This window comes from Canis aureus, chromosome 28, assembly GCF_053574225.1.
Source record: "Canis aureus isolate CA01 chromosome 28, VMU_Caureus_v.1.0, whole genome shotgun sequence".
NCBI lineage: Eukaryota > Metazoa > Chordata > Mammalia > Carnivora > Canidae > Canis > Canis aureus.
In genome coordinates, this window is record NC_135638.1 from 2130736 (window position 1) to 2143509 (window position 12774).

At 37.3% G+C, this 12774-nt stretch overlaps 1 protein-coding gene across 2 annotated transcripts in view; it reads left to right on the top strand.

Moving 5' to 3' along the window:
- Window positions 1-12353, top strand: part of PLEKHF2 (pleckstrin homology and FYVE domain containing 2) — a 30318-nt gene extending 17965 nt beyond the window's left edge. For both annotated transcript variants that reach the window (XM_077876191.1, XM_077876192.1), the window contains exon 2: window positions 9722-12353. In XM_077876191.1, the coding sequence (XP_077732317.1) occupies window positions 9736-10485 (750 nt within the window). In that variant the 5' untranslated portion in view covers window positions 9722-9735 and the 3' untranslated portion in view covers window positions 10486-12353. The remainder of the gene's footprint in view (window positions 1-9721) is intronic.
- Window positions 12354-12774: the final 421 nt, after the last annotated feature.

The following is a 12774-nucleotide window of genomic DNA, read 5'->3' on the forward strand; positions in this document are numbered from 1 at the left end:
GAATCCCACGTCAGGCTCCCGGTGCATGAAGCCTGCTTCTCCCTCTGCCTATGTCTCTGCCTCTCTCTCTCACTGTGTGCCTATCATAAATAAATAAAATTTAAAAAAAAAATAAAATAAAATAAACTCAACTGTAAAGATGAGATAAGCTTTGATTTTCAGTAAGAATTGGGCCATAGTATTCTGTGACAGCTGGGCTCTCTTCTCCATTGTAAATGGTACTCTGTCTCTTTTTTAGAAGAGTTTTTTGCCTCTTCTAATGTTACATTTTTAACAGGTGGTAGATGCTCCACTGGAAAACATTCAGAAACAAGATGTTACCGGAAGCCTGGAGTGGAGCTTGGACAATTCAAATGCAGCTCTTGTCCACTATAGTTGTGAAGGAGATAACTTGAAACTTTGGATTAATTTTTTAAATGAGTATACACATCTAGCTTTATAAAATTTAAAGGGGTTTTTTTGTATCCTTTTTCCATGGTTCTTATATTTTTAGCTATGAAATAGCACTGCCAGACACTGTTCACTGGACAAAGGGGAAGTCATTTGGAAAATTGGGGATTTATAGAATTCTGTGAAATGACTGGACATGGGGGAGAAAAGACAGAATTATCAGGAATTTTCTGATCAATACTAGTAACAAATTAGAAAATATAATGAGGGAAAGATTAGATTCAAAATAGCAACAAAAAATATGAAATACCTGGGAACCTACTAAAAAATGTGTAGGGGCTCCCAAGTGGCTTAGTCGGTTATGCATCTGATTCTTGATTTCAGCTCAGGTCATAACCTCAGGGTTGTGAGATCAGGCCCCAAGCCCCAGGTCAGGCTCTGCACCCAGCGTGGAATCTGCTTAGGATTCTCTTTCTTCTGACCCTCTCCTCCACCCCCACCCCCCAAAAGTGAAATGCGTAATTGTCTTGTGAGAAGAAACCTGCAAAATTATTGGGCCACAAAAGAAGAGATGAAACCTTGGGAAGAGATACTATTAACCTGACTAGGAACAATAAAGACTTACAAAGATGTTGGGGTCCTGGTTGGCTCAGTCATTGGAGCATTCAGCTCTTGATCTTGGGGTTGTGAATTTGAGTTCCACATTGGGTGTAGAGATTATATACAAATAAAATCTTAAAAAAAAAAAGCTTGGGCATCTGGGTGGCTGAGTTGGTTGTGTCTGCTTTTGGCCCAGGTCATGACCGCAGGGTCTGAGGATCAAGTCCCGCATCACATTGGCTCCCTGCTCAGTGAGGAGTCTGCTTCTCCCTCTCCCTCTGCCCCTGTACCCTGCTTATGCTCTCTCTCTCTCTCTCAAATAAATAAATAAAATCTTTGTAAAAAGCTTATGAAAATGTTAACTTAGGCTAAATTAATGTATGGGTGTAGTATGAGTTACATAAAAATTTTAGTGGATTTTGTTTGTTCTTTAATTTATATATTGTAAATGAAAAATGGTTCTGAATGTTAGCTGCACATTAGAATTACCTGGGGAGCTTTAAAATATTCCAGAATCCAGCGGCACCTGGATGGCTCAGTCAGTTAAGTGTCCAACTGTTGGTTTTGGCCCAGGTTTTGATCTCAGGGTCCTGAGGAACCCCATGTCAGACTCTCCGCTCAACAGGGAGCCTTCTCTCCCTCCTGCCCCCTGTCCCCTGCTCATGTTCTCTCTCTCTCAAATAAATAAATAAATCTTAAAAAAAATTACATAAGATATTCCAGTATCCAGCCATACTTCCTATATTGCAAACCAATAAAATCTGAATATTTTATTTTGAAGGAGGGGCCTAGGGATCAGTATTTCTGTAACCCTTTATCATCAGAGTCCATTGGCTTCCATTTTGGTTTTTGAGTTTCTATTTTAAGTAGTTCAAATTATTTATAGTAATTGATATTTTATAACTTATTATTTCTTAGAGATGTGTAAAACAAAAAGGAAAATTACTAAAAAAAATAGAATAAAATTCATTCTAGCTTGCAGTCACTATCTGGGGTCATAAGACATGTATAAATCTATAGTACAGAATCTTACTGACCTTACTTTTCTGTATTTTGAAGCTGTTCACTATTTCAATGTCCTAAGAATTATTTAACCAAAAAAAAAAAAAAAAAAATGGATGACTGAGGTCATTGGCTAGAAGGATGATACAAGGATAAAATAAATCATCAGTATTATATCATCTTTCAGTTTTATTGTGGCATTGCCCAAAGTACTGCATAATCTTTCAAAAAGATACAAAAAAAGTTTGGAGATATTCATCCTTTTTCTTTTCTCTTTTTTTTTAACCCTTCGTTTAACATATTTGAGAATTTAGATTTTTAAATTTTCATTTTCTATCATTAACTGCAAAGAAAAAAATCAGAAAAGTTAGACATTTCAGAGCTACCAGACAATCAGAAGATGAGTATAAAGAAACAGCAACACTTAAACTAATAATGTTGGTGAATCATTTTAAGTAAAATCTCAGGCTTAGTGTTCAGATGATTTTCCTGATGAGCTTTTGCAAACTCAGAATCATTAAACGGTATTCCTAAAGACAGAAGCGAATGTATTACATATTGATGCATGATAGCTTATGAGCAATTAGTTGCATTCAAAGGGTGATTTTTTTTTGGGGGGGGGGATATATATACATCAATAACGGGGAAATGTGGAAAAAGAAATTTTCTATGTTTAAATTTTTATAAACATTGTTCTTAAAGTCATTTTTTCTATTCCTTTATTCTCATTTCTATAAAGTAGTCATAAAATGGTTTAAAATATTAAATATAAGGAGTAAATAGGACTCAGTAAATTGCAATGGCTATTTTTTCTGGTATACTGAGAATTAAAGCTCTGTGGTTGCAGTGTGCAGCTAGGGTTGAGAACCACTGTTCTATGGAGACTTCATCTGGACAGATAAACAGAGGAGATTAGGTAAGACTTTTTTTTTAAGATTTTATTTATTTATTCATAAGAGAAAGAGACGCAGAGACACAGGCAGAGGGAGAAGCAGGCTCCACGCAGGGAGCCCAATGTGGGACTCAATCCCGGGTCTTCAGGGTCACGCCCTGGGCCGAAGGCCGCTGAGCCACCCAGGGGTCCCCATGGGTAAGACTTTTTTTAAAGGTTAAGTTATGGGAATATAGCCTAGATTAGTCTGACCAGGTGCATGGTACTCACATAAGAATAAGAAAACAGGTTAATGGATTTGACCAAACAGCCGAGAAGCAGATGTTAGAATATATAAGAGTTTAATATAAAGAATGTTGTAAATTCACAGATTAGATTATTAATACCATTAATAAATGCTACCACTTGTTTACTATGTGCTGATGAACATTTTACACACATTATCATTTAATCCTCTTCCTAACATAGTTGTCGCTGCTATTATTGTTCCCGTTTACAAGTGAGGAAACCTGAGGTCACATGGTATTTGGTGATTCTGAAGCAGTTGCTTAGTTCTTTTAGAATGTAAATATTTTTTAAAAAAATATTTTACTTATTTATTCATAGAGACAGAGACACAGGCAGAGGGAGAAGCAGGCATCATACAGAGAGCCTGACATGGGACTTGATCCAGGGTCTCCAGGATCACGCCTGGGCTGCAGGCGGCGCTAAACGCTGCGCCACCGGGGCTGCCCTAAAATGTAAATATTTTTTAAAAGGGGGGACACTTTTAAAAACTACATCAATAAAGTTCAGATGGATAAAAAATATAAAGCTCATTTCCTAAATATAAATAATAAATACAGGCATTCCCCACCTTTTGAACTTTGCATTACACCACTCACTTTTATGAAAGACCTACATTAGTACCTGTTTTTGCCAGCTGAAAGAAGCCCAAAGAAGTTTTTTTTTTTTTTTTACTTTTATGGAAAAAGGTGAAACAAGCAAAAAATAGTGTCTGTTTTGGGGTACCTGGCTGGCTCAGTCACTGAAACATGCGACTCTTGATCTCGGGGTTGAGATCAAGCCCATTGATCAAGATCTAGCCCCATGTTGGGCACGGAGATTACTTTAAAAGACATACTAAAAAAGAGAAAATAGTGTTTGTTTTGCAGTGAGCCATTAGAGAGGCAGTGCATACCCTGAGCAGCAGGAGTGGCACCACCAAGCTCCTTTCCTGGAGCTCAGCATCTGCACATCAAGCTGTCGTAGTTTTGACTGCGTCTTTGATAAAGCATCTATGTTTTATCTTGATTTATTTTTGTATATCCATTAGCAAGATGTGTCCTAAGGTATCAGAAAAGCCTAAAGTGGGGGGTTTTGGGGGTCTGGGAACACTCAAAAATTTTTCTATGTAAATTAATGGGGATTTAAAAGGCTTTTTTTGCTTTAAGCCTTTCGGCTTACAAAAGGTTTCCTAGGAATGCTCTACTTTCTGATAGCAGAGGCAACCTGTAGCAGGTGCATCTGCTCTCTGGATAAGGAGAGCTTAGGAGTAATGGAAGAAAAATCGCAAAAGAATATATTGGTAAGTTTAACTAAAGAAATAAAACTGCTTCTATGTCAAACACCATAAAATTACAGCTTAATATACCAGCTTATTACAGCAAAGAAATAAATGGGTTTATAGCCTTTCTGTGTAAAACACTCTCATATAAATTAATAAACCCTAAATATACAAGTTTAGAAATACACAGGGTCAATAAACACATGCTAATGTTGCCTTCACTAGACAGCTATGAAATAAAAGATTTCATTAAACTAAAAGTACTGTATTGTTCTTTGCTGTCTTAGGACCTTTGTCTGTAGTATTAGTTCCTCTGTATGGCCGACTCCCCATGCTTTAGGACTCCGTGTATAGCAGCATCTCAGTGAGGCCTTTGAGAATCACTCAGTTTTTCCTAGTTTGGTGACACGTTGACTTCCTTCTTGGCACTTCACCTTTCAGAATCACCTGTTGTTCGCTTCCTTGTTGGCTTCCTCCAGTAGATTCTGTGCTCTGAGAGGAAAGGAATATGGATGCCATCTAAAAAGTATTCAATAAATGTTGGATACATTAAAAAGAAGTAAATGAATAAAATGAGATGCCATTTTTGAAATTTATCTTGTTTACTTATATTTTTAAAGAAAAATATGTGAGACGAGATGGGATGGGTACAGTCCTTGTGCTGCCTGGTACGTTGGTGTTACGCTTCAGAATGGAAATTTTGTAAAAGGTAGCAAGAGCCTTAAACATTCATGCCTTTTGACCTAGTAATTTTACTTCTTGGAAACTGTCCTAAAGAAGTCATCTCTGCCAGAGAATGCGGAAGCTTTCGTCTTACCTCTTCCTATGGCCACTGGTATTCCTTCCTAAGAAAAGTAGGCAGAAATCTAATTGGGCCTTGTCTTCTCGTTGTCTTCTGCTTCCTCTCTGTGCTGCTCAGTGAGTAAGTTATGCAGAGGGCACACTGCGTGGCCTGGCCGAGTGATCTTGTAATATTGCCACAAAAGCCTTTAAAAGAGGTCAGTGTGCTGGTGGTAAATTTGGGTGTGGGGGAAAGCAGAGGCCCTGAGCCAAAGGGTAGTACCCTCATCCAGTTTACCAGAGCAGCTTGCTTTGGGGTACCCAGCAGTAACCCAGCTAAAAGTGGTACTTTGAGTTCCCTTTTGGTAACTTCTCTTCTCCCATCCCTGTCTATGCCGTCCCTGCTGGACACCCAGCTATCTCTTTCCTATGTGTGTGTTGGGGGGGGGGGGAGGGGAGGACGCATTTTTGTATTCCTGAGGTGGGTTTTTTATTTGTTTGTTGTTGTTGTTGTTGTTGCTGTTGTTGTTTTAAGCTCAGTGCTTCCCTTCTTCACATCAGACACATACAGAAAATATTTTAGGACCAACAGGGATAACGGAAAGTTCTGAAATTCTTCATGCTCATTGTTTTTCCAGTGTAGGTCACAATCCATTAGTGAAAATCAATCAAGTGGACCGTGACTATGATTAAAAGAAATGGAGATAATAGAATACATTATTTATAGTTGAAAGAATTATATGAGTATGTATTTGTAACCTTGCGGTATGAAATGTACTCTTTATGTGGGTCACTGTCAAACTTTGAAAGCTATTTGTTCTAGCCAAATACCACTTAATGATGCACAAGCTTTTCTTCTGTTGCGTCATTCTTAAATGGGACAAGATTTATGAGCAGAAATTCAGGCTTAATACATTGCAGAATTTGCAGAACGAAACATTCAAGAGTCTGACTAAATATATCATGATGACCTATTATTTCAGATTATTTGCTGAATCTAGTATTCTCTTCTTTCTTCTTTGTAGGGTTTGCTGTAAAGGTCCAAGGGTCAGCAGTAGCTTTCTTAGTTCTTATAGAGTCAGTGGAGCCGTAAGGAGTGACTGGTGTACCCTAATACACTGGTAATGGCACCAAGGGATCAGATTGGAGCCTTAGTTCTGTGACAGCCTTGGGCAGAGTAGTTAACTTCTTTTTATCTGTTTACTCATCTATAAAATGGAGCTAATAAAATGCATACCTATTGTAAAGTTGCCGTGAGTAGGACATACTGTATTGCATTCAAAGTGCTCAGCTGGTTACTGGACTCCCAGTGAGTAGAACTACTTCGGGGCTGTTCTGCATTGAACGTTATTGAATCTCTCTCCGTGTGCCTTAGTTTCTCCTTCAGCTCACATTTCAGCTAATACTAGCTTCTTTGGGAGATATAAAAACTTCTGTAATTACTTCATCGGAAATTGAGACCGTTAAAATCAGAAGGTAATAAATGTGAAAAGTACTGTCCAATTTAGATGGTCCTAATTCCAGTAGCGGCAACAATAGGGAACTGATTGCAGTGCACACGAGCTGACTAATAACTCTGTGTCCAAAGGAGTAGATTCTGCAGTTGATTTTGATGGGAATAAATAAGTACTTTCCGTTCCCTAAAAGTGTGAAGCTCTTTCTACCCTAGGACCTTCACAGTTACTCCTTTTGCTTGAAGTACCCTTCTCTGTCCCCACACCTGTCCGTATGTGTAGTCCCCACTTACCCGCTGAACAGTTCCGCTCTAGAAAAGCCTCCCCTGACCATCCAGTCTGAATAGCTTCCCAGCTAGTTTTTGTAAATCATTTTTAAAAATCGTAACATTGACTTACTATTTGGTTCTCAATTTTGTTTTCTGTTTCACTCCTGACCAACTAGGGTGTAAAACTTGAGGAACAGGGACCTTGCTCATGTTGTATATTTTTTCCCTGCACTTAGATCAGTGCCTAACAGAGTGAATACTTGTTGGATGTTTAAAGATAGCGTAAAGTGTGAAAAATTATCCATGATTGTACTTCTCAAAGGTAAATAACAGTTGTTGACACCATGGTATATACTTTTCTAATTTTATTTTCTGTGTGTATGCTTACGTGTTTGTTCACAAGTGTCTGTGATTACGCGTTTATACTATATTTCATTGAATCTAAAGATGAACATGGTTTAGTATATTTTATGTCTCTGAAATTGAGATGTCATATAATCAGAGGTATGCCGTGAGGTAACTAGCAGCCTTTCTCATTTCCAGTGGCACATAAAATGAAGATGTGTCTTAAGGTCTGTAGCATCTTAGATTTGATGAAATGCGATATATATTTGAAACAAATGAGATTATGATGTTCCACTCTTTCCACGCCTAAATATCTTGACCATTTTCCCATATCACTATATTTAGATCTATCTCCTTATTCCCAGGTATCTAGCATATTATGGGTTATCATAAATTGTCCAACCAGTTCCTCATGGTAGACATTTGGAGCTTTTCCAGTTTTGTGTGTGTGTGTGTGTGTTGTAAACCGTGCTGTGTTGGACATCCTTGTGCACGTCTTCATACACTCAACTGGAATTTCTTTTGATAAAACACCTAGATCAGTGAGTACCCGTATCTTCCGTAGTGTATAAGGGCACCATTTCCCTGTATCCTCAGTAGTACTGCGCCTGAGGAAATTTTAAAAACTTTTGTTAATCTCGTAAGTGAAAAAAATATCCTAATGTCATATTATCATTTCTTGGGTTATGAGTGGGATTGAGCCTCTTTTTGTGTTTATGGACTGTTTTTATTTCTTCTTCCATGATGCACAGTGTGTAGGACAGTAAACCTTTAATTGGCTGGCATGTTTGGTGTAATTAGAAAAAGAGTCATAGTTTGGAGCCCTGTATTATCATATAATTTCTTGGGAACAGCTTTCAGGATAGAGCCTACCCTTGTGGGGAGCAAAGGGGCTTTATAAGGACCCATGATTAGAGGAGACAAATTCAGGAATAATCAGAATCTTTATAGTGGAGGCCAGAAAAGGGTACAGTATCATCAGTTTGTGAGTTGAATACTGGAATTTAGACTATGCTGTTAGACTTTAAATGTTCCTCTTCTCTTTAATATGACTTAGTTGTGGTAGTATTAGGTTAGTAGGTCTGAAATAGGACACAACTCAAGGACTTGAATGAAGTCACTGTTGAATCTAATGATTAAATCTGTGACCATTTAAGAGTAGATTCATAGGAGTTTTTTACACAATGCCAAAACGTTGTCAACAATTTTGAACACCTTTGCTGTGCCGGCGGGGGGAGGGGGGGGTCAGTTTCAAAGGTAGATTGCAGATGGTCTATCTTGTAGGTTCCATTGCAGCCTTTAAAGGAGACAGATTTCAATCCTTTGGTAAGAATGAAGCCAGAAGGTATATGGAATGTGAAGAGCACAGAGGAAGGTGTTTAGTCTAAATGAATTTAAAAGAGGGTCACCTGGGGGGCTCAGTGGTTGAGCATCTGCCTTCGGCTCAGGGCGTGACCCCAGGGTCCTGGGATCGAGTCCCACATCGGGCTCTGCGCAGGGAGCCTGCTTCTCCCTCTGCCTGTGTCTCTGCCTCTCTCTGTGTCTCTCATGAATAAACAAAATCTTTAATAAGTAAATAAATATGTTTAAAGGAGACTCCTGGCTTTGATACACTCAACTGGAAGTGAGTTAGTCGATAACCTAAACTGAGTCCTAAAGGATCAATAAGAGTTAACTGTGAGTATCAAGTAGTAAAGGATACGACAGCATGAGAGAAGGCATGTGTAGATGAAGTGGACTGTGAGGAGTAGAGTTTTCTTAGAACATAAAGTTTGAGCTGAAGAGTGACTTGATGAGTCTGGGAAGGTAAGCAAGAACCAGATAACGAACAGCCTAGTGTGCCATGCTTGAAAATCTGCATTTTGTAGGTCAAGGAGAGTTCTTTTGAATAATGACATGGTGAGATTTGCATTTGAGAAATCACTGCCTGAAGACTGATTTAGGGGGCAAAGCCAAAGACACATTGGCAAATAGTTCTGGTAATCCAGGTGAGAGGATTAAGGCTTTAGCTCATTGGGAATAGCTTACCAGAAAAAATTCTTAATTTCTCTTAGTTTTTACAGAATTTTGCCCTCTTCTTCAGAATCCCTCTGAGATTAAATTTCATGGAACTGAGATTATTATTTTGCAGAAAAGACTTATATTCATTGTCCAGTTGTTTATTCCTTTATGTCTGTAAGAAGTTTATGCTTTTATTAATATCTACTTAACTAGTATAGTGCTATATGGATTTTTGGACTAGTAAGATTTTTGATGATTATAAAAGCAGGACATGTTAACCCTTTTGGTACGCTTGGTGATTATCTTGGTAACCATTTGGGAGCATTTGCCTGTGAGTAAAAGTAAAGATTTGTTAGATTAAATTTAGGTTATATAATTTTTAATACATGAATTCATAACTTTTATGTGCTAATTTCTTTCTTCCTTTCTTTCTTTTTTAAAGGCTATCAGCAAAAGATGGTGGATCGCTTGGCAAACAGTGAAGCAAATACTAGACGTATAAATATAGTAGAAAACTGTTTTGGAGCAGCTGGTCAACCCTTAACTATACCTGGAAGGGTTCTTATTGGAGAAGGAGTATTGACTAAGTTGTGCAGAAAGAAGCCCAAAGCAAGGCAGTTTTTCTTATTTAATGATATTCTTGTATATGGCAATATTGTCATCCAGAAGAAAAAATACAACAAACAACATATTATTCCCCTGGAAAATGTCACTATTGATTCCATCAAAGACGAGGGGGACTTGAGGAACGGATGGCTTATCAAGACACCAACTAAATCATTTGCAGTTTATGCTGCCACTGCCACTGAGAAATCCGAGTGGATGAATCACATAAATAAATGTGTTACTGATTTGCTCTCCAAAAGTGGGAAGACACCCAGTAATGAACATGCTGCTGTCTGGGTTCCTGACTCTGAAGCAACCGTATGTATGCGTTGTCAGAAAGCAAAATTCACACCCGTTAATCGTCGTCACCATTGCCGCAAATGTGGTTTTGTCGTCTGCGGGCCCTGCTCTGAGAAGAGGTTTCTTCTTCCAAGCCAGTCCTCTAAGCCCGTGCGGATTTGTGACTTCTGCTATGACCTGCTTTCTACGGGGGACATGGCCACGTGCCAGCCCGCCAGATCGGACTCGTACAGTCAGTCACTGAAGTCTCCTTTAAACGACGTATCTGATGATGATGATGATGATGATAGCAGTGACTAAGGACATATTTTGAAATATTTAATTGGGTGTGACTACCTGAGAAATCCGCTCCGGGGGGGAATGTAAAATTCTGAGCTTTCTCTCAGTTTTGCTCTAGCCATGAATTTGCCTGAGAAACTTTTAACCTATGTGCCTCAGTATATTCTATAGAAAATAGGTCCTGTCATTGTGTCCTCACCCTCATCTCCACCCAGCTCCCCACTCTTCTCCAGGGATAGATTATTGCAAAGTATATCGGATAAATTTTTGGTTTCTTATTGTTTAATTTTAGAGTATTTTGTTGGAAGGTTGGGAAGAGATGTTTATTTAACAGATCATGTACTACATTGTTGTTTATTATATGTTCTGTTATATGGAAAAACTAAAAGCAAAAAATGATGGGGAAAGGAGGATAATGCAGTTAGCGAACATTATTAGCTTTTTTCCTGACCATCCTATCTAATGGTTAAGACACCAGTAACAAAAAAAAAAAGTGATTTGAAAATACTTTGTTTGGCTTTTTCACATACCATGTGGTGCCTTATCATAATAGCACTGTTACATGAAATAAGCCCTTACCTTCTCACTTTTAGTTTTTGAAAATAACACTGGTGCTCTTTGAAGTGATAAAATGAGCATTTATGAATGGGTGTAATTAGAAAATACTTCTCATCTGCCAGCTACAAATAACTAAATTTAGAGCTTCTTCATTCTATATGAATAATTATTTTTCCATAAAATAGTTGCAATTATATTTTTATGTTTTATAGATTCCAAATTATAATTGTCAAATATATATTTTAAATCAATAGGTAGCTTTTCATTCTTAAGAATTTGGTTTGGAACTTCTCAAATACAGAATTGTCACATTGCATTAATTTCTACTTTTAGTAAAACATTTGTAAGTGTAAATTCATCTGTTTTAACGTTATTTCTAGAATGAAAAATCTTATAAAACCTTTGAAATTCAACAATCTCTTTAAGAAAATCCCATGATAGAGCACAGACCTACTTAGGCTGAAGACTTGGAAGAAATAATGTGTAAGAGAATGATCAAGACAGACCAGTTAAGTTTGATGAGACTTTATGTCAGTGGAAGAATTGCCTATTTCAGTGTGAAACTATCTTAAATTTGCAAATATAGTGTTATATTTTATAAAGTTTTGTAAAGTCCCAAACGATATTTCTATTTTTGTAAAACAATTGTATGTTTAATCTGTTTCTGAAATCCTTTTGCAATCTGTAGAAATAGAGTAGAAATTGATCTTTCTAAATTGTAAACTTTATTGAGTCAGTCTAGATTGCTTTTGAGGATTGATAATTTTTCACTGTTTGCTTTTGAGGCAGCCATTTAGGTTGAAAGTATATTTATCATATAAAACTTGATGCATTTTGCACTATTCTCTCCGTTTGTATGCTGCAAATAATTACAGTCTTTCAAATATGAAAAAAAAAAATCAGCCTAAGGTTTGTTTTAAATTCCAGACTTTTTGTTTTTAAACTTTTAAATCTGGGTGTATTGCAGATGTCACGAGTTTGAGTCAATAATGGAGAATTTTGGGATTTGGTAAAGGCACTAACTTTACTATTAAATTGTGAAGGTATCTGAGATACATAGATTTCCCTGTAGGAAATGTGAAACAAAGACACAACAGTTTTTTTATTTGTTTTGATATCAGATGAACATTTGTTTCCAAGCAATATATACACATAAGTAATCAACATATCAAAACGACTACAAAACCTGAGAAGTGCTAATGGAGACTTGCTCGGTACATAGGAACCCAGCAAGCAAATTTAGGAACCAAGGGGAAATGTTCTGGGATGACATTTGCATTGTCAACCTCTGTTGACACTGTTTTTACAATAAAAAATATTTTACAACATAATTATCTGTTCTGTGCATATTGTGACTTGAAGATTTGTTTCCCCTTTTTAAAGTAATGGGGATACTTTGCATATTTGGCCTCTTTCAATAGCTGTGAGGTGCCTTCCATGTGCTGGCATTGTTCTGAGCACCGGGGGCAGGGGAGTAAACAAAATTTCCTTCCTCTTCATGGAATTTACATGCCGATAGAATCCAAGATATGTTTTCTTCCAGAATGTGTTCTGTAATTTTTAAAGCTTTTCTAAATCTCAGTTACATTTAAACCTGAGATTATTTGGGTGCCTATTTTTCATGCCATTTCTCTTGAATGAAATATATTTGGTCTATATTGGACCTACTGTAGCACATTAACCAAAATTGGTGACTATTGATGTAGAGGAAGCAAGATTCTGTAGATAAGAAGGAAAAATACTAATACAGGA